We start from the raw sequence: 22356 nt of genomic DNA, 5'->3' as shown, positions 1-22356 counted from the left end.
CTAGTAGTTTTTAGCGTGGCGTGATAGGGATGGGCGTGCTAGATTTCGCGGCGATGGGCGCGGTGGAGAAGGCCAGATCCCTCGTCGCCGACCACCCGCAGCGCCACATGCAGAAGGGCGGCGACGCCCTCGCGCGCATAGAGACGCGGCGGCGGCGGCAGCAGGAGGTGGGGCGAGGCGGGGGCGCGCCGGGGCGGCCGAGCAGCCCGGCGTCGCCCGTCGAGCCGCCCACGACGCCGCTGCGGCCGCCCGAGGCGAGATCCAGGAGCAAAGACGACGCCGCTCCGCGCTCTCCTCCTCCTCCACGCTGCGATATTAGGTAACTAACGCAAATCTCTTTGTCTAATGCGTGGTTAATTGGTTCCTAACGATAAACTAGGGATAAACTGTACGCAACTGAATTGGCGAGTAGTAGACAGGCAGTTATTAATTACTCTTCTTACCTATGAGTGGCTTCAAATCTCGTCGGGTCAATTACCTTTAAATCTCGACCCCGTTTCTTCAGAAGTGTAGTCAATTGGATGGTCCAGGGAGGCCGATGGCTTGAGTAGATGTAGGCTCGTCTAGCTCTGGCTAATGATGATGAGTTCTGAGTAACTGTTGAATTTGTTTGTGGTTGTGGATGCAGGCAAGCGGATGACGAGGACGCTCATGAATCCAGGGCCCAGTTTTTAGCCCCAGGGACTTCAATCTTACATGACTTTTCAGATACAGACTCTAGTGTTAGTGTTAGCAACTCAATGTACAGATCGGTGACCCCAAGCCCCACCGAGAGTCCTACTTGTGCGCTGAGGCAGAATGATGCTTCCGATCATGGTGCTATAGCAACGGCTGACTCGGATGATGCTCGGGATCTAGTCGATGCTAGCATCGCCGAGAACAGCCAAGAGAGCCATGGACCATCTTGTATCTTTGATTTTGGTGATGATATTTGGTGCCCGCCACCACCTGAAGATGAGATTGATGATGTCGAATCAAGGTTATTTGGATTTGATGACGAGGAGGACGACGTTGGTGACAAGAGCAATACTTTTGCACCTAGTTGCTTCAGTTGCAATAAAGTGGCGGGTGTTGATGGTGTCATCGAGGGATCCTATCAGGAGAGTGTCCAGAATGATTTATTCAGGCATTTTCAAGCTCTAGTTTCACAGTTACTGGAGGGGGAAGGTGTTTCGTTGGCTAGTGACAAGGATTCAGATAGTTGGCTTGAGATTGTGGCCTCGTTGGCATGGCAAGCTGCTTACTTTGTGAAACCTGACACCAAGACAGGCGGCAGCATGGATCCTAGTGATTATGTGAAGATCAAGTGCATAGCATCAGGGAATCCAACAGATAGGTATGCGCTTACTTGTCTTGTTCCTGCACATTGCATGCTTGTACTGATCCCAGTATGGTACTGATATGTAGCATTTGTGTGCAGCAATTTTGTAAGAGGAATTGTTTGCTCCAAGAATGTAAAACACAAGCGCATGGTCTCCGAGCACAGGAATGCTAAGTTGCTCATTTTAGGAGGTGCGCTTGAGTACCAGAAAGCTTCTGATAAATTAGAATCAATTGGAACTATACTTGAACAGGTTTGTGTCTGTTCATTCTGGAAATCTAAATATCTTGTTGGTGATCTTGCTGACAAATGTTCTTTCTGTAGGAAAAGGAATTTTTACGAAGTATTGTTGAAAAGGTTGAGTCTAGGAGACCTAATGTGCTGATAGTTGAGAAAAGCGTCTCATCTTACGCCCAGGAGCTCTTAGCGAAAGATGTCTCGTTAGTCCTGAATGTGAAGAGGCCACTTTTGGAGAGAATATCAAGATGCACAGGTGGTCAGATTGCCTCCTCGATTGACAATATCGCTTCAGCAAGGCTAGGGCAGTGTGACATGTTCAAGGTGGAAAAGGTTCTGGAATCACCACGGTCAGAACATCCAGAGAAGAGACCATCAACAAAGACACTGATGTTCTTTGAAGGCTGTTTGAAGCGCCTGGGATGCACGGTAATATCACTTTATGAAGATACAATGTTAAAATTGTCTCCTTTTGGCATTTAGTTTCATGTTTGCAATCACGTGGTGTGCTTCACTGTCGATCTTATTACTTGCCGTACTGAATCCATACGTGAATTTCTTACTGAAACCATTTTGCAAATTTCTCTTACTGTGCCAGCTAAACGTGCAACACTTTCTATGTAGATTCTGCTGAGGGGAACTTCTCTGGAAGAATTGAAGAAGATTAAACGTGCAATGCAACTGGCAGTATTTGCTGCTTATCATCTGTCCCTTGAGACATCATTCCTTGCTGATGAAGGGGCAACCGTTCCACGAGTTCTTTCAATGTCTGCTATAGGTGCACGAGAAGCATTAACCAGTACAGATCACATTTCTGCTATATCTGATGATCATGATACTGCTGATAATCTTAGAGCTGCAGTAGAAAACTATTCACACAATGCAACCATCACCCAGATATTTGATGGAATTTCTATATCACCACCTTTATCACAGTTGGATGGGAATAGCCTGGGAAGTGTACCTGAATATATGGAACCGGAATCTCCTGTTAATCGTGTCAATTCTTCAGTCGCAGGTGATGTCTGCCAAAAAGCTGTCTTGGACAAGATATCCATGGAGTTATGTTATTTGGAAAACACTGGGAACAATCTATCACTTGATAACATTCGAGCAGGAGACCTGGATGAACAGAACAAGCTTTCATGTAGCTACTTACCTGCTACTGACAATCATCAGAGCATCTTAGTTTCCCTCTCAAACATCTGCATCCCCAAACACTTAGCATGTGAGCGTTCTCGCCTCTTACGCATCAAGTTTTATGGCAGTTTTGATAAGCCACTTGGGAGATACCTTCGCGAGAACTTATTTGACCAGGTATATCTGATATGGACCTATGCAATCTATTTTACCAGATTTCCCTTTGCCATTTGCCAAAATTGCAACCTGTTGTTGCATTTCTTTTCAGGCATATTGCTGCCCATCGTGTAAGGAGCCTTCAGAATCACATGCAAGATGCTACATGCACCAGAATGGAAGCCTAACAATAAGTGTTAGGCGTCTCTTGTCCCAAAAGTTGCCAGGTGAACATGATGGGAGGATATGGATGTGGCACAGATGTATGAAATGCAAGTTTAAAGATGGAATGCCACCTTCAACACATAGAGTGACCATGTCTGATGCTGCCTGGGGTCTATCATTTGGGAAGTTTCTAGAGCTCAGCTTTTCGAATCATGCAACTGCCAACCGAATTGCGAGCTGTGGGCATTCTTTACAAAGGGACTGCCTTCGTTTCTATGGGTATGTAGCTCATTTATATGTTTTCGTCTCTCATAACCAATCCCATCATGGAGTTTTAATCTTTTTACAAAACATTGCAGGTATGGAAATATGGTAGCAGCCTTCCATTATAGTCTCATGGCTACTGTATCTGTTAACCTCCCACCCTCAGTGCTGAATTTTGATTGCCACGGTATGCAAGACTGGGTGAAAGGAGAGGCAGTCATGGTATGCTGTTAAATATTCGTATTAAAGAGATCAATGATTCATTTCCATACTCTACATTCTCATTCTTATAACAGGGATAATGTAATGATGCAACAATTTCTGTGTAGGCATTTGATGAAATGGAATCCTTACACACGGAGATATATGGTTTCCTTAATAATATTGAAAAGAGTTCTGTCTCCTTGGATGAACCAGGAAAAGCAGGTATACAGAGTCAGATTATAGAGATGAGGGATTTGCTTAACAGGGAAAGAAACGAATATGAGGTGTGCCCTCTAATTTTGTTTTGTTTCATTTGTCTCAGCCTCTCAGGCTTCAGTGTTTTTTATGTACTATTTTCTAATCATTGTTATTTTGCTTCGCAGGGTTTGCTTCTACCAGTTATGGAGGGGAGTGGTCATTCCACGAAATCAACTTTTGATACTCTGGAGCTCAACCGTGTGAGACGTGGTCTCCTCCTAGATGCATACATTTGGGACTGCAGGTTGTGCAACATAGATTCGCTTAAATCAAATGTCAATATTTCCAGAACTGAAACTTCCAATCCAGAAAATCCCCAAGCTACCCATGTAGAAGATAAATCTGAATTGCTGCAGACTGTTTCACAGCATGGAGAAACACATGACGAACCTGCCACAGGTCCATGGTGGTCCTCAGTAGGACGAAGAAAATCTCTACTATCTAGAGAGGGCCACTCGATAGATGATGGGACTATCTTGGTTGACACGGATTTACCGATTGGGCTGGAGGATGGTTTGGTGAGTGGTGCAGGAGATCTTGACGTGGTCTTTAGCAAATTCGATGTATGTGAGAATGGACAGTGTCTATCCATGGATTCTATCAAGGTACCGGTTGAGAGGTTACCCTCACTTGCATCTATTTTGTCTGACAAAATAGATATGGCATGGAGCGGATCTAGTGAATTACACTGCAGCATCGCACAAGATTTGACCACTGGTGGAAATGGATCTCATAGTTTGGTGAACAATCCAAGTTACAAGAAGGCAATCTCACCAGCTCGAGTCCATTCATTTGATTCTATATTCAGATTGCATGAGCAGGAACAAACTGGATTATTGCCTGCTTCATTACATCTGTCCTTGAAAATGAAATCAGTCCAATCCTTTAGAGATTTCACAAGCCTTGTAAAGGATCCGATGACAAACATGCGTAGGGCTTTTTCTCAATTATCTCCCAGATCAAGAGGAAACTTAAATGTTATTCTTACTCGTGCACCTACATATCTCAAGTCTGCTTCCCATATGGTGAGTGATGGGGCAAGATTGCTGCTGCCTCATATTGGCTCTGAAGGTGCCCTTGTTGTTGCTGTCTACGATGATGAGCCAACAAGTATTGTAGCATATGCCATGACATCACAAGAATATGTTGAGCAAGTTATGGATAAACTGGATACAAAATGTAGCTTTCAACATATGTCAAATTATGCTGCATTCAGCAATAATGGGCTTGAGAAATCTTTGCCGTCACGAGAAGCCCCTTCAGATTTCAAAGGAACCCACTTCAAGTTTTCGTTTGACGATGAGGCATTTTCTGCTGATAATACAAAGTTTTCAGTAACCTGTTATTTTGCAAGGCACTTTGCCTTACTTAGAAAGAAATGCTGTCCAAGTGATATTGATTACATACGTTCACTAAGTCGCGGTAAGAGATGGAGTGCTGATGGTGGAAAAAGCAATGTTTACTTTGCAAAGACAATGGACGATAGATTCATAATTAAACAAGTCACCAAGACAGAGCTAGACTCGTTTGTTGAGTTTGCTCCTCACTACTTCCGGCACTTGACACAATCATTGGCTTCTGGAAGCCCAACTTGCCTGGCCAAAATATTAGGACTTTATCAGGTTCGCCATTTGCAATTTTTACATTCATCCACAACACTGTTTCTGAATCAAGCTTTTTGTAACTTGTTGTGTTGCTTTCATCCAGGTTAGCATCAAGGGCACAAAAGGAGGGCGGGAGGTAAAAATGGACCTAATGGTTATGGAGAACATTTTCTTCCAGAGAACAATATCGAGGGTCTATGATCTGAAAGGTTCAGTGCGTTCACGGTATAATTCAGATAAATCTAGCCACAACAAAGTACTATTGGATTCTAATCTCATAGAGGAACAACATACAAAACCCATATTTGTTGGGAGTAAGGCTAAGCAAAGGTTGGAGAGAGCTGTTTGGAATGATACATCAGTTCTTGCGGTATGCAACTCTCCTAATTCATCTTGTTCTTTTACTGCCAAATTTTAGAAATCCGTATGAGCTCTTGAAATGCCATATTTTATTAGCAGCTGATCACAAGTTTGTTTCCATGATATGAGAACCATCATGTGTATCACAAAAGTGAAGCAAGAGGAAGCACCTTTTGAATTCATAACTCCCTCCGTTCCAAAATACAAGCAATATAAATTTAGTCAAAAGTCAACGTTTCATAAGTTTGATCAAGTACATAGATAAAAATATGAAACTCTACCATACCAAACCGATATCAATGGATCAATCATAAAATGTATCTTCAAAGTGTATTTATTCAATGTTGTAAACATGATATTTTCTTGTATATATATTTGGTCAAACTTAGTAAGGTTTGACTTCTGACTAAATCTATGCCCTTATATATTGGAACAGAAAAATTGTAATTTAAACCAGCAACTGAGAGTAACAGATAATGCTGAGATTTCAAGCAAAATTGGATTTCTCCTTTCCTCCCACCTCTGCCAAACAAGCCCTAGTTGATTTGTTTTATATTGATTGAAAGATAGATTAAGAATTTGAGTGCATAACTATGACCATCCATACTCTGTTGTCAAGCGTAGAACAAAACAAGCTCAGGAGATATTGGAAATAGAGATAGTACAACCTCCAGGAGGTGATAAAGCATCAGCCAATTCCAGAAATACAATAATAGCACAATGGTTTTGCTACAGAAATCCATTATAACAGAATTAAGCACTTACGTAGGTTTAGCCTTATTCTATTTCTTGCCACTGTCTCCCATTAGCTATAGGAAAGGTGTTGTTTCCTGGTAAGGGTGTTCAACGGTTCGAACTCAACCTTACCGGAGCACAAACCTGAGCGATCAAGCTAGCGGAAAAAATAGAACTGACCATTTCAGCTGGTTATTCCTGGTCTTTCTCAGAATGCACTTGTTTTCTCCATGAAATGGGTCCCATTTGTTGTTTCTGACACCAGAGTGATTGTAGCACTAGAGTAAGACCTTATTGCGAACCTAAAACATAAGTTTTGAGATCACCTTGCATCATCTTGCCTGCTCATTTTAGAGAACATGCAGTGGTTAATCAATATGATTTATTTTTTGCAGTCCTTGGATGTCATGGACTACTCGCTTCTGGTTGGCATTGACGAGGAGAAAAATGAGCTTGTGGTCGGCATCATCGACTTCCTGCGACAGTACACCTGGGACAAGCAGCTGGAGACCTGGGTGAAGGCATCGGGCATCCTTGGCGGTCCCAAGAACGAGATGCCAACTGTTATTTCGCCTGTCCAGTACAAGAAGAGGTTCAGAAAAGCGATGTCGAGGTACTTCGTTGCCGTCCCCGACCAGTGGTCCTCTTAAAGAGTGTTCCTTAATCAGTCACCGTGTCAGCAAAAACAGCATCGTTCATCCTCCCTGGCAATTTTTTTCACCTAGACGGGGGGGAATCGAAGCGGATAGCCATTCTTTGGTTTGATTCTTTTTTTGTTTACTAGATGGCAATACTGTTGCAGCTTACTTAGCTTTAGGGGATTCTTATTGGTTGGTCCATGTAAATCGCGGTGATCGACGCGGAGTATTTAACGCGTAGATGCACCTTCTTTTGATGTAACCCCGGCTTCTATACCAACAGTTGTAAGAGAAAATTGACATATTTAACATGTAAAAGCTCATTTTAGCAGTTAGGATTTTTTTTAATGTTAGCTCGGGCGACAGTGAAGCTTTGAAATTTTGAAAATTCAAAAACTCAATTTGAAATTTACAAAAGAAATCCAGAAAAAAAATCCTGACTGATTTTTTAGGGTTCAGGGGTGAAAGTGATAGCTCAAAGTGTTCAGGTTGAAATTGTTAAAGGGAACCGACTAATCTAAATGCATATATATCATATAACCACCTGATTTACTGAATCCTAATTTACATTAAGTAAATAACAAAGTTTCATGATAAATGTGAACTACTAGGCTATCATACATGTACTACCTCGGGACTGATTTAATTGACGCACCGTTGCTTTCAACTTTCACCTGGCATGTACCCCTCCGGCGTTGATTAAATCCGACCGGAGGGAGTATGAGTTATGCTGATAATACAAACTAGAATAACTTGGCTTTTCAATACAAGTCTGTAAAATATTTTCCAGAAACCTAATCTTAGCACCTATGTGTGGCTATCTTCTTTTTAGATGAAGGCATTTTTTTTACTTAAGAGGTTTAAGCGCTGCACTATGCATAAGTAGGATGCACACAACCTCTACAAAAGATAAAATAGAAGGTGTAATACAAATTGATCATATTATGTATGAACGCCTACTAAGATGGAAGGCCAAGTGCAGCATAAGTAGGATGCACACAACCTCTACAAAAAATAAAATAGAAGGTGTAATACAAATTGATCATATTATGTATGAACGCCTACTAAGATGGAAGGCCAATCCGTAGATTACACTGCCATCAATGTTGGGAAAAAAATATCCCTTGTCATATCCTCCAATCTTGTAGCAACCTCCATAAGTAGGTCCCGGTTCTCCGCACGCTGAAGATGTGATCAAGAATGGAGCAAAGCGGTGCACCGATAGATAACCTGCAAGAGAGAATATTTTTTATCGTGAAAATCCTTATCATTTTTTACATAGGCATAGCAACTAAATAATGGCAATTGCTCCCACCCTAATAAGTAGTTTAAACCTATTGTCCATCCTATTCAGCCAATTGCCGAAAATATTCGCAACACTACGTGCCGGATATAAGATAGACCATATTTGAATGACTGACCACCTAGCAAAATGGCATTGAAAGAATAAGTGTTGTCTTTCAGACAAAGCAAAATGTGTGGCTATCTTCTAACTACTAGTATTGTTAAGCCGAACTGACTTGAAGAAGCAGCATGCCGTGTGCCTATGTGGCTTGACAAAATGAGAAAATGAGAACATTAAAAGCAAATGAAGAATGTTAATCTACAAACATATATAAAAATAAAAGTGATCAGGCTATCTAAGGCATCCAAACATTACTTAGTCAAATACTAGATTACAAAATTAGCTCATACCTGATACTATTTGTCCAACACTTCGAAAGCATCTTATATACAAGAGAACTCTGTCATGGCGTAGTTATAATGATTTGCTTTGTAATACTCTACCGCGACTTGTTTTATTAAAGAGCCGTATGTGCATCGATTGATGCAGAAGCTGGGGCTGCCCCATTTCAAAAAAAGAAAGCTGAAAGTTAGGAAGATCACAAACTGAAAATCTATAAATGTTCGGAGGCACGTACTGTTTAATCTAGAACACTCATGAACCACAATGCTTATAAGTAGCAATAACAAGTACACAATAGTACATTATTCTCTATTTTGAGACCAGCACATCGTTATCACGAAATGGCAGGCAGATAGTAAGATGAATCCGGGTATGTAGGCTTGCAAGCAATTCAAGGTTCAGCGCATTTTGCAACTTTTTCTACCATTGTTACACGTACCAGAGAGCTTGTCAGACCTGATAATATTCATCCACACTTGAACGAATCTTAAGTCAGTTATTCCTACGGTTCAACTACCAATTGAATTATCACAGATTCAACTACCAATTAAGCAGATGATAAGCAGGTTGTCTACCTTAAAACCTTAGCTTTATACTCCAAAACTTTCTTTATTTGCTTCTTGGATGGAGTCTTCTAGTATGAATACCCTGAATTTTCTGCAGATATGTGATGTTACATTTCAGCTTATGACGATAAAGTTGTGTGGAAGATATGAGAGTTTACAAGGAAGACATTTGCTCCATAGGAATTCTGAAGGATGAGTGTTTCCCACTTGCTCTAGTTGAGGTTGACTGTTTAAGCTTTGTAGCATGTAATTATACAAAAATACGTTACGAACGGGGGAATGATCCCTTCCTTGATTATACGTTGTTAGATTGGATATTAGAGCTCCCCATGTGACCATAAAAAAAAGACCTCCATGCTTTTTTTTTAAAGCACAAATAGCATCCCTAATGAGTCCGCGCTTTGCGCTCAGGATGGGCGGGTTCAGCACCTAGAACTCCTGCCACTGAGCTAAAACTTAGTTCTCGTATCATGTAATTATCTATGTGAGTGGTCTTACTTTGTGTTATGTTCTGTCAAATCATGCCTTTGTCTGTCGACGCAATCAGTCTATTAAAAGGATTGTCGTTCTCAGCGGAGAATAAGAGAGACCGTATGACGCGTATGGAGGGATCAAGCTAGGACAGCCAGTGTGCAGCTCACTTGTCATCTTGTTCAAACTATGATGTGAGATTTTCTTGCAAGCTTGCCATGGAAACAAATCTTGGCTGGCAGTCCCATCATCCCATGCAAGTCGAGAAGTTAGCAGACAGATGAAAGAGTTAAAGGATAGTTTAGAAGTTCTATTAGGGGAACCAGAATGAATGGCCCATTAATAACAAAAAGGGTAGATCATATGCACTACCACAAAAGACTAGTTTTAATTTATACTTGTGGGATTTAAGAAATAAAAAATACATTTTAGGTCCTGGAAAAATATATAAGCAACCAAACATGAAGTAAATGGACGTTTTATAAATCAAAGTGATCAGGTCAAAATTGGTAAAGACAAGCAACTAATTTAAATCCAGAAATATCATATCACCACCTGATGTACTGAATCCTAATTTACATTGGTTAAAGTAAATAACAATTTTTCATGAGAAATGTAAACTACTAGGATACATGTATGAGTTATGATGATAGAACAGAACGTTTCATCTAGAATAACTTGGCTTCTCGTAACTGCAGATCGTTTGATCGTGAAGAACTGGCTTTTCAGTGCAAAGCTGAAAAAAAAAATCAGAAACCTTATCTTAGCACCTTTGTGTGGCTACCAAGCCAGGGGCAGCATTATACATAAAAATGGCACAAGTCAAAAGCATGAATCACCTATTAGCTATTAGCAGCATGCCGTGTGCCTCTGTGGCCTGACTAAAAGAGAAAAGGAGAAGATACAAAGCTGAGGAATGTTTACTACAGACATAGAGAGAAAAAGGCACGCTAACATTTCTTAGTCAAATAGATTACAAGATTATACAGATTTTCATAGTATGATTGACAACACTTGCAAATTTTACAGAAGTATGTGAAGAGCATCTTATAAACAAGAGAAGTATGTCATCACATAGCTACCATCACACATTCAATTACCATTTGTGAAGGCAGACATGAGCAGTTGGATCATGAAATGCTACAAGTCTGGAACATCACAATTCGCAAACTCACAATCTACAAATGTTCAGAAGCACGGTTTAATCTAGAAGATGCCTTGTCCACAATGCTTAGAAATAGCAAGAACGAGTATATAATTATCTATTTTGAGACCAATACATTATTATCTTGTCCTACAAACACGCAGTGACAGGCAGGCACACCGGCAGACATATGTTAACATTTTAGTATTAGGCTATTTTCGCTCATCAATTTTTTTTATATTTTTGCATCAGAGGAAGTAGATGACAAGATTATTCTGGTAGAGACTAGGGTTCTACCGGGTCTAAGGCGGAGATTGTAAGGGTGGAAGTGAGGGCGGAGAGGTTGGAGAGCTCGGCGCCGGCGGCTGGGCGCCGTCGCGGAGGAAGGAGGCGGCGGCTAGGGTTGGTGCGGCGGGGGCACAGGGGTCTCCCGTCTCCCTTCAGGAGACGAGACAGTAATGATACTGAATATTGTCCGATTAATCTCGAAGGGATACAAGTGTTTATATAGTAGGACGGCCTCCTCTAAACCCTAATTTACTTGGGCTAAGCCCCTAATTTACTTGGGCTAAGCCCATAACTAGCCACTAGTGGGCTTCCTGCGTGTATAGGTCAAACCGACCATAACATCTCTCCCCGCCTTCTCAAACAGCTCGTCCTCGAGCTGAACTTCGGAAACTGCCGGCGGAGATCTTCAAGCTTCTCCCAAGTCGCCTCGTCCTCCGGCAGGCCCGTCCAATGCACCAAGACGTGCCAAACACCACGGCGCTGCTGGGCCTTCAACACGCGAGCCACACTCGCCGGGGCGGGCTCGAGACGCCCATCCGAAGTAGGTGGAAGAGCTGGTGGTGCACAAGGAGGGTCGCCCGGTAGGCCTTCGGGAGACCGACGTTGAAGACGTCGTGGAGGCGCGAGCCCGCAGTGCAACTCGAGGCGGTAGGCGAGCTTGCCGATGCGCTCCGAGCACACGGAAAGGACCGGCGTAACGGGGGCCCAACTTGCGCCGGGAGCGCGGGTCCAGAGGACCGGGTCGTCCGGTGAAGAAGGCGGAGCCGGACCCGGCCGTCCACCGCAAACTCCGCCTCGCGATGATGAGCATCATAGTACCTCCTAGCCAGCCGCCGAGCCCGAAGAAGTCGGCCGGCGCGCCTCAGCCAGTATCTCGTCGCGGGTACGCAGTAGGTCATCCGCCGTGTCAGTACGGGCCGTGCCAGGCGCATAGGGAAGCATCGCCGGTGGTGGCCTCCCGTAGACCACCTCAAAGGGAGTAGTGTGCAGCGCGGAGTGGTAGGACGTGTTGTAGCAAGTACTCGGCCCACGCCAGCCCGGTCCACCCAAGCTCGTGGACGATCCCCGGTGATGCAGCGCAGGTACATGGCGATGATCTTGTTGACGACCTCTGACTGGCCGTCCGTCTGAGGATGAAACGCCGTGCTCATGCGGAGCTTCACGCCTGCCAACCCAAAGAGGTCCCTCCAGACGTGACCCGTGAACACAGGATCACGATCACTGACGGAGGACGGAAACCCGTGGAGGCGAACGATGCCGTCAAAGAAGGCGCGTGCCACGGACGCCGCCGTATAGGGATGGCCCAGGGCGATGAAGTGCGCGTACTTGGAGAAACGGTCGACCACCGTGAGGATGACGGACTTGCCGCCAACCTTCGGCAGCCCCTCGATGAAGTCCATGGAGATGTCCGCCCACACCTGGGACGGCACGTCCAGCGGTTGCGTGCAAGCCCGCCGGACGGAGCGTTTCCGTCTTGTTCCGCTGGCATGTGACACACGCTCGCACCCGGCCTCGCACCAGGATGCCATCCCCCGGAATGTAAAAATCGGTGCGGAGACGGTGCAGGGTCTTCCGGACGCCCTCGTGACCGGCGGAATGCGCCAAGGACAAGGCTCGGTGGCGCAGGTCTCCATGATCCGGCACAAAGATGCGGCGCCCATGGAGGAGTAGTCCCTCGTCCAGGCGCCATGGCGCGGCCAGCTCGCCGTCGGCCAGGCGCTGGCGCAGCTGCTGTGCATCCGCGGCCTCGGTAGTAGCGCGGCGAACCTCGTCGATGAAGGCGAAAGATGGGCCGGAGTGGATGTAGAGGGCCGCACCGACCGTGGGCGCGTCTGCGGCGTCGTCGATGTCGCGGCGGGATAGGGCGTCGGCGACTGTGTTGAGGCGGCCGGGGCGGTACTCGACGGTGAAGTCGAAGCCGAAGAGCTTGCTGATCCACCGATGCTGCGGCACCGTGGAGAGGCGCCGATCCAGCAAGAACTTCGGGCCGTAGTGGTCCGTGCGCACACGGAACGTCCGGCCCCAAAGATACGCCCGCCGCTGGCGCACTGCCCTGGACCAGCCCGATCAGCTCGCGCTCATATGCGGCGAGCTTGTGGTGGCGCGCGGCGAAGGGGCGGCTGAAGAAAGCGAGTGGCCCTCGCCCTGGTGAAGGACGGCGCCGAAGCCGATGCCGGAGGCGTCGCAGTCCACCACAAACGGCTCGTCGAAGTCCGGCATCTGAAGAACGGGGCCCGTCGTGAGTGCCCGCTGCAGGGCGGCGAAGGCCGTGGCCGCCTCCTCGTCCCAGAGAGAAAGCGTCGCGGCGAAGCAAGCGCGTGAGAGGCGCGGCGATGAGGCCGAAGTCTCGGATGTACCACCGGTAGTATCCCGCGAGGCCCAAAAATCCGCGAAGAGCTCGCGGCGACTGGGGCGTCGGCCAGGCGGCGACGGCGGCGACCTTGTCCGCGTCCATCGCGACACCGTCGGCGGAGATGACGTGGCCCAAGTACGCGACGGAGGTCGTGCCAAACGAGCACTTCGAGCGCTTGAGATGAAGACGATGCGCTCGAAGCTCGTTGAAGATGATGGCCACGTGCTGCAGGTGCTCCGCCCATGATGCGCTGTAGATCAAAATATCATCAAAGAAAACAAGCACAAAGCGTCGTAAGTAGGGGCTAAGCACGTCGTTCATCAGGGCCTGGAAGGTCGCCGGCGCGTTGGAGAGGCCGAACGGCATCACCAAAAACTCGTAGTGGCCATGGTGAGTGCGGAACGCCGTCTTGGCGATGTCGTCCGGGTGCATGCGCACCTGATGATAGCCCGAGCGCAAGTCGAGCTTGGTGAAGAAGCGCGCGCCATGCAGCTCGTCCGGGAGCTCATCCACGACGGGGATGGGGAACTTGTCCTTGGACGTGACGATGTTGAGGGCGCGAAAGTCGATGCGAAGCGCCACGTGCCGTCGGTCTTGCGCACAAGGAGCACGGGGGCGCAGAACGGCGACGTCGAAATCCGGATGATGCCCTGTGCTAGCATGACCGCCACCCGGCGCTCGAGCTCGTCCTTCGCAGCTGGGGGTACCGGTACGGCCGCACAGCGACGGGCGCCGTGTTCGGCAGTAGGTGTATGCGGTGGTCACAGGGCCGCGAGGGAGGGAGGCCCTGCGGCTCGTCGAAGAGGTCGCCGTGCTGGTGCAGTAAGTCAGCCAGGAGCGGGTGTGCCTCGTCAAGCGCGGCGGCCATCAGGTGGAGCTGCGGGGATGCGCCAGTGCTGCCCAAGCCCGTCCAGTGAACACGGCGGCCGCCCTCGCGCCAGAAGATGAGGGACAGCACGTCGAGGTCCCAAAGGATGGGGCCTAAGGTGCTCGGGAAGTCGAGGCCGAGGATGAAGTCGTAGCAGCCCAAGTCGATGCCGACGCGGCCGATGGAGAATGGCTCGTCGCCTACGAGCACGGGAACCCGTCGCGCCACGCCCGGCACGTAAGACGGTCCCCGTTGGCGACGGTGACGCCGTACTTCTCCGATCCCGCCGGCTGGAGAGCGAGGCGGCGCATGGCGGTGTTGGATAGGAAGTTGTGCGTCGATCCCGTGTCCACCAGCGCAGTGAGACGCTCCCCATTGATCGTCACCGGGAGCAGCATCGTCTTTGCCGTCTTGATGCCCGCCATAGCATGAAGAGAGACGACGAAAGCGGACGCGTCGACCGGCGCGTAGGTCGTGACACCGGCCTCGCGTGACGGTGGCGGCCGCGAGCTCGGCGGTGAGAGCCTCCACGTCGGCGTCGTCGACGGTCTCCGAGTAGAAGAGGCGGGCGCACGTGTGGCCCGGCACGTACTTCTCGTCGCAGTTGAAGCACAGCCCTTGGCGGCGCCGCTCGAGTTGCTCCGCGGCCGTCGCGCCGCTTGAAGGGGCGAGTCGGCGCAGGGAGGGCCCGCGGGAGCGGCGGCCGGCGCGGGGCGCGGCGGGGCGGTGGGCGTCGGGGCGGGTCGGAGCGCAGGACGAGCGCTGCCACGTTGCGCGTAGACCTGCTGCATGGCGATGGTGCCCTGCTCGTAGGCCCGTGCGTAGTACATGGCCGTCTGCAAGTCCGCAGGCTCGCGCATCTCGACGTCGACGCGGATGTAGTCGGGGAGGCCGCCGACGAAGAGATCGGCGCGCTGTCGCGCCGAGACGCCCGGGGCATGGCACGCGCGCGCCTGAAAGCGGTCGGCGAAGTCCCGGACCGTGGTGGTGAAGGCGAGGCGTCCCCGGCTCGGCGAGGCGGCTCCGCGTAGGGTCGGCCCAAACCGCCGGAGGCACAGGTCGCGGAAGCGCTCCCGAGACGGCATCCCGCCCTCGTCCCGCTCGAGGGCGTAGTACCAAGTCCGCGCGGCGCCCCGTAGGTGATAGGAGGCGATCCACGTGCGGTCGGCGCTGAGCGTCCGCTGCCCCGAAAGAACCTGCTCACACCGGTTCAGCCGAGTTCGGGGGATCGGTGGCGCCGTCGTAGGTGGCGAACTCCAGCTTGGTGAAGCGGGGCGGCTGCTGTGCGCAGGCGGGACCTCGGGGCGCCCTCTGGCGGCCCGGGTTGAAGGACGTGCTCGCGGCGAAGGGGGCCGCAAACCCGCCGAGGACCGCCAAAGGGGTGGGCGGGCTGCCGAACCGTCGTCCGCGCCACGGTCCGAGTGTAGACGGGCGACGCGTCGATCCATGTGGGAATTGGCGAAGGCGATGGCGGCCACCACGCGGGGCGACCGTTGCTGGCGGCGGAGGCGGGCGGTGGGGGCGGCGGCGGAACGACAGCCGGTGGGGGCGGCGGCGGAACGGCGGCCGGCGGGGGCGGCGGGTGCTGGCCGGCCTTGATCTTCGCGAGCTCGAAACGGATGGCGCGGAGACTGTCGGCGAGGTCCGCCAAAGTAGCGGGCAGGAGGTCGAGGCCCGTGGGGGCGGCGGCGGCCTGGTCTCCGTTGGAGGCGGCGGCGGCTCCCTCGGCAGCGTGGGCGCCGGTCATGGCGGCGGCGGTGGCGGTGGTGGTGTTGGTGGCGGCGGCGGACGTGGCGGCGATGGGGTCGACGGGGAGGTTGTTGGAGCCCATGAGACCTAGGCAATCTGATACCAAAGTGGTAGAGACTAGGGTTCTACCGGGTCTAGGGCGGAGATTGTAAGGGTGGAAGTGAGGGCGGAGAGGTTGGAGAGCTCGGCGCCGGCGGCCGGGCGCCGTCGCGGAGGAAGGAGGCGGCGGCTAGGGTTGGTGCGGCGGGGGCACGAGGGTCTCCCGTCTCCCTTCAGGAGACGAGACAGTAATGATACTGAATATTGTCTGATTAATCTCGAAGGGATACAAGTGTTTATATAGGAGGATGGCCTCCTCTAAACCCTAATTTACTTGGACTAAGCCCCTAATTTACTTGGGCTAAGCCCATAACTAGCCACTAGTGGGCTTCCTGCGTGTATAGGTCAAACCGACCATAACATATTCACAGTTTCATAGTATGATTACAGGCACTTGCAATTGTACATAAGTATCTGGAGTGCTTTTTTTTGAGAGAAAGAAGTATCTGGAGTGCTATTTGTCCAACAGAAAGCATCTTATAAACAAGAGAAGTCTGTCATCACACAGTTACTATCTCACATTCAATTACCAATTGTGAAGGCAAACACAAGCAGTTGGATGATGAAATGCTGAAAGTCTGGAACAGCACAAACTCACAATTTACAAATATTCAGAAGCACGGTTTTATCTAGAAGATGCATGAACCACAATGCTTAGAAATAGCAAGGAGGTGTAAATAATTCTCTATTTTGAGAACAATACATTATTACATTCTCTTACAAACATGCTGTGACAGGCGGGCACACTGGCAGACAGATAGTAAGATGAAAAACTGGGCATATAGGCTTTGCAAGCAATTCAAGGTTAGATGCATTTCTCATAAAAAGATGAGCCATCATTTACATGTACTGGAGACCTTTTCAGAACTGATTATATTCATCCACACTTGAAAGCATCTCATAAGCAAGTGCTAACTGAGAATACACAGTTATTACCTCTGTTCAACTACCAATTGAATGAAGAGGCATCTCATAAGGTGTTGATTTCGTGTTCCTCCATGTCGTTGATCCAGTTATGTATGGTTGCAAAAAATGGTTTTGTTTTAGTTCCCAGTTCTAGGCTTTGTAATGCGAGTCCACAAAGCTCGAATGGTTGCATGTTAATGGAACCAGGGGGCTTTTTCCCCTTTTGATCGAAAAAAAAAATTGAATGAAGAGGCAAGGTAATCAGAGAAAGAAAACAAAACATTTGGATATACCTTTCAGTTAGAATCATCACATGTTCAATTAGTACTAATTGCAACAAAGAATAAGCCTGGAACGCAACAATGTACAGAAAGTTGAGAAGGCACAGTTATTCCCACAGTTCAACTACCAATTGAATGAAGAGGCAATGTAACCTGGGACAGTAATCAAGACATTCAGATGCAGTACCTTTGTTAGAGTTATCAGAGATTGAACTAGTACCAATTGTCACAAAGAATAATGCTGGCAATAAAATCTGGAATGCAACAACAATGTACAGAAAGTTGAGAGGCACCATGTATCATCTGATTATTCAGTGTGTTGATGGGAAGACGACGGAAGTTCAGAAGAAAGGCGGGTCACCGTCAACAGCGTCCGTGTCCCGCATGGGGAGGATGTTGGTATGTAGAAGGAGGCTTTCTTGGATCGTGTGTCCGGAGAGGGCGGTCCAGCGGTCAGCATGCTCGGGCTGGGGCTGGGGCTGGGGACGTCGGTACCTCTGGAGCACGGCGCCTTGTTCGTCGCAGTGCAGCAGGACGCGCGGGCACTGCACCAGATGGTTTCGGCCCTGGGCCACGGCGAAGACGCTGCCGTTGTGATGGCAGCTGTTGTTAGCGTTGATCTCGTCCACGGGCACGACGATGCTGTACCGGCGGCTCCAGAGCTCGTCGGCGTTGTTGTCGTCGCGTAGGACCCAGACATGGACTCTGCTTGCGGGGGAGAAGGAGACGACGGTCATGGCGAGGCGCTCGTCGTCGATCTCAAACACCTGGCGGCCCACGGCTCGGGTGCGTGGGGGACGAATGAAGGAGAAGGCCTCGGCGTTGATGTCGAACGTGAGTACCTTGGTGTTGTTGAGCTGGGCAGCCTTGGGCGGCCAGTGCAGGGAGCCGAGGAAGAAGACGGGAGGGATCTTGTAGGAAGGAGCAATCCCTTTGGCCAGCACAAGATCAAGCTTGTCGGAGGGCAAGTCGGGGCCCGGACGGCCAATGCGCCTCCGCGTTGCCCCCGCCGTGCCCAGTGTGCAGATCCTGTACTTGCAGTTAGGCTGCCTGCGGTTGTGGTACAGCACCTTGCACTGAAAATCTCCGTCGTGGTCGGGGTCGGGGGTCACGTAGAAGCCGATGATGTCGCGCCGAACGTGGAGCGGCGGGAGGCGCGCCCAGCGGCGCGTGCAGGGGTTGCAGGCGTAGAGCCTGCGGCCGGAGGAGAGGAGGAGGATGCCCGCGCATGAGCCGTGGACCCTGAACACCTCGTGGGTGGCGGGGCGGGCGAAGCGGAGTACCGGCCGGGGCACGCGGTCGCGGATGTCGACGGCGCTGAGGTTGAGGGTGGCGAGCTTGGGGTCGAGGAAGAAGAAGAGCGGCATGGGCGTCCGGAAGTGGTGGTCGTGGTGGTAGCGGCGGAAGACGGCGGTGCTGGTGATGTCGCGCCACAGCCTGCAGACACAGCGGCAGCGGGCGATCTCTTGGGCCGGCAGGCAGAGGAAGGCGAGGTAGAGGGCGGGGTTGCCCATGGATTCGTTGTACGCCTCCGTGTTGTCCGGTCCATTCCGTGGCACCACGGCCGGATTCCATTCCATCTCCACGTCCAGGCCGATCCATCCGTGCTGCTGCGCCACGGCTAGCGCTTGTTCTCCGTCCAAAATCAGCATCTCCGGCGCGGGGATCCATCCGGTCCGCGCTGCAGCCTCGGCGGGAACCCATGCGCCCTGCGCCAACGCCGCGGCCATAGCGTCTCTTCCTCCGTTCGGCTCCACGGCTTGAGGAGGGACCCACGCCACCAATCCGCTGGACAACACCACCATGCCTAGCTCGTCCTCCAGCCCTTCTCCGCCTCCTGCGTTGGCCTCCATGGCCAGCGCTTCCTCTAAATCCATATCCATAAGCATGGCTAGCTCGTCCTCCAGCCCTTCTCCGCCTCCGTTCGCCTCCATGGCCACCGAGTTCGGACGGGGGTGTGGAAGCCGAGGCGGCCGTTAAGCCAGGCTGGCGGACAGAGAGACGAGGAAAACGGAAATGGATTCGATTGGATTCGATTTGGAATTTGGGCGAGGTCGGAGGCGGGTTTATGTAGCGGAGACGGACGGATTCGAGAAAGTTCTAGACCCGAGAGGCCGTTTGACTGGTGATGCCGAGGATTGAGTGCTGACAGGATGTAGAACCAGCCCAGCTGCCTAATTGGCCCAAGTGCTAAATAGTCTGCCTAAATCTTATCAATTGCATCCGCTCAAAAAAAAAAAAATCTTATCAATTGCAGTGCCAAATTATTCTCAACAATTTTTTTTGGAAAAAGCAAATTATACTTTGTGCGAGGTTGTAAATACAGTAAGAAGTCGTTTGGTATCCATCATTTGGACCCGGAATCCTAGAATTCATTTTGCAATTCCATAGGTGGGCTGTTTGGTTGCCACAGAATTGGACCGTCATTTCATTTATTAAATTCAACAAAATGATGCCATGGGTAAACACGATTCCGAGCTGAGACATGTCATTTGCGTTTCTCTATGGAAGCCATTTACAAATTGAATATTCAATTCTGCTGTCATTTGCAATTCCTGTGGCAACCAAACAAGTGTCTATTTCTGGAATTACAATGTAAAATATTCATTTCAAAATTTTACAAATAAAATGAAAATTTGGCTTCCAAACGACTTCTAATAATAGAAATGAAAACCATCTATGTCTTCGACGTCAACACAATGTCACAACATTATACTCCTGCCAAATTGTTACGAAATGAGTTTCCTTTTGTGCGACCATATTTTGTATGTAGAGACCAATTTGTTACCAAAATATAGCTCGTCTCCACCATCAGATTTTTAGCTGCCAAGTGGACACTTTATATTCTATTAACACTTTTCTTTTAGATTTGCGAAAGAAAAAGGGGAAATTTAATTGGTTTGCACATTCTGAAACAACGAAAAACTATGTTGTCGCAAAAACAAGTGTAAGTTGTACATTTGGTTAGGTTGCATCGGTCAATATTCTTTCTTCTTTCGAAGAGCAAATAGATCCCCGTCCTTGGTTAGGGCCGGCCTATTACTTTCCGCATCAGCCCGTTAATGTAATGTGGGTAAACTCGCTAAGTAGAACAGATTGACCCATTTATGTTACTAGGCCGACCCATCGTTACTATGTACCTGGTTCTTTGTAGTGACGGCCTGTAAGGCTTTCCATGGAGCCTGTTACTATTCAAAAATGCGTATAGATTAGGTATGCGGGAGGCCATCAAGAATTTCATTATACGACCCATTAAGGCCACTTTAGGCCTATTTTAGGTAATTTTAGCACCTATTTTGGGGTCCCTGTTGACCAAAGTAATCCGGAACTATTGAAACTGAAGGAGCTATATGGATTAGTCGGATCCGTGGCTACCTAAGTCTTTAGGCGGATCCATGGCAAGTTTGGTTCCAAGGTGGATCCATAGCTATTTTAGTTGCAAGGTAGATCCATGACCATTTTCACTAGGTGGATCCGTGGTCAAACTTCACTATAAAAAAGTTACCATAGGCAGCGAAGTTGGGCCCGACTATAGACGATGATGGCCCATGCATTCCCGGCGATTTTTGCTCTTTCCATGGTAGATCGTAAAACTTTTTTGTCGTTTTTGAGGCCATATAGCGCCACAGATTCGATAAAAACGATGTGCATGGTCGCTCGGTACGTGGTGGATGAGGAGTTCTCGAGTGCGTCGGCCAAGTAAATGCAAATCGACAATTCGGCACCCCCGCAGACTTTGGGGCCCTGATGGCAGTGTCTCTCGTGCTGTTTTTTGGTCGCGCCATCTATTTTGATCTGGTTGACGTTCCCCGATCGAGTCGTTTATGTTGCTGGAAGATGGGTCCCTGATGCCAGCCTCTCCGCACACCAAACGTTTCCTTCCTTACATTTTTACCTATGATTTCTGTCTACTCGACTTATTGTTTCGATCCCCTACCGTCTTTGTAACATTGAGGATGTTGCTGGCAGATGGGTCCCCGGTGTCAGCCTCTATGAACAATAAATGTTTTTTTCTTGGATTATTTTTTACCCGTGATTTCTATCTACTCGACTTATTCTTTTAGTTCTCTGCCGCCTTTGTAACGTTGAGAACGCTACTGGCTGATGGATCCCTGCGGTGAGCCTCTATGAGTAATAAACGATTATTTTCTTAGATTTATTTTTTATCCGTGATTTCAGGCTACTCGGCTTTCTGTTTCGATGCCCTGCCACTTTGGTAACACTAAGGACGCTGTTGGCTGATGGGTCCGTGTAACACCCCAAATTTCAAAACAAAGAGAAAATGAATTTCCTTTTTCCAAAAATAAGAACCAACAAAAACTTTTCTTACTTTGAGTGCTATGCATAGTGCTCATACCTAGTATTTGTGTTTTGCCATGATGAGTGTTGTTATGGTTATGTGATAAACCCTAAAACCCTAAAGTAATCAAGTGAAGATCACAAACCCAATAAAATAAAAGAGAAAGAAATCAAATAAGAAAAACCCTAAACCTTGATCTTCTCAAATACAAATGGATCTATTTTGAGAAACCAAAATAAAGAAAAAGACATATATAGGCATATAAGCTCTAATAGGTAAATCTTGAACCCTACCTTTATTATTTTTGCTAAATGGTGGTGAACCATTGTGAACCCCACAAAACCCTAGACCTCATACTCTCTTGTCATAAATCTTTGAAAAACCAAAATAAGAAGAGGTGATTTTAAATAAGAAAAAGGGACATATGCAAGCCCATGGCTACTTTGTGTAAAAGCTAAAACTTGGTTTGCTTACCTTGTGTAGATGATTGGAAATACCTCAACACACTCAACCAGGTACTTACCAACCAATTTAAGTGGGAATCAAAATAAAATCCATCTTA

General features: G+C 48.6%; 1 protein-coding gene across 1 annotated transcript; it reads left to right on the top strand.

Annotated features, from left to right (window-relative positions):
• Positions 1 to 53: 53 nt before the first annotated feature.
• On the top strand, positions 54 to 7430 carry LOC124652040 (putative 1-phosphatidylinositol-3-phosphate 5-kinase FAB1C). Its single transcript, XM_047191063.1, has 11 exons — positions 54 to 319; positions 629 to 1336; positions 1421 to 1574; positions 1646 to 1987; positions 2183 to 2875; positions 2967 to 3298; positions 3379 to 3505; positions 3613 to 3771; positions 3871 to 5367; positions 5453 to 5719; positions 6840 to 7430. Exons 1-11 carry the CDS (start codon positions 54 to 56, stop codon positions 7092 to 7094), a joined length of 4800 nt encoding a protein of 1599 aa, XP_047047019.1. The 3' UTR covers positions 7095 to 7430.
• Positions 7431 to 22356: the final 14926 nt, after the last annotated feature.

The sequence above is a fragment of the Lolium rigidum genome, chromosome 5, assembly GCF_022539505.1.
Source record: "Lolium rigidum isolate FL_2022 chromosome 5, APGP_CSIRO_Lrig_0.1, whole genome shotgun sequence".
NCBI classification, from domain to species: Eukaryota; Viridiplantae; Streptophyta; class Magnoliopsida; order Poales; family Poaceae; genus Lolium; species Lolium rigidum.
The sequence above is the reverse complement of the archived record's forward strand: the minus strand, read 5'-3'. Positions and strand labels throughout refer to the sequence as shown.

Excerpts from the sequence above, each read along its gene's own strand:
- LOC124652040 (XM_047191063.1), top strand. The coding sequence starts at position 54 with ATGGGCGCGGTGGAGAAGGCCAGATCCCTCGTCGCCGACCACCCGCAG. Across the intron at positions 1,988-2,182 it reads TGAAGCGCCTGGGATGCACG|ATTCTGCTGAGGGGAACTTC; the intron begins GTAATATCACTT and ends CTTTCTATGTAG. Across the intron at positions 5,368-5,452 it reads AAATATTAGGACTTTATCAG|GTTAGCATCAAGGGCACAAA; the intron begins GTTCGCCATTTG and ends GCTTTCATCCAG.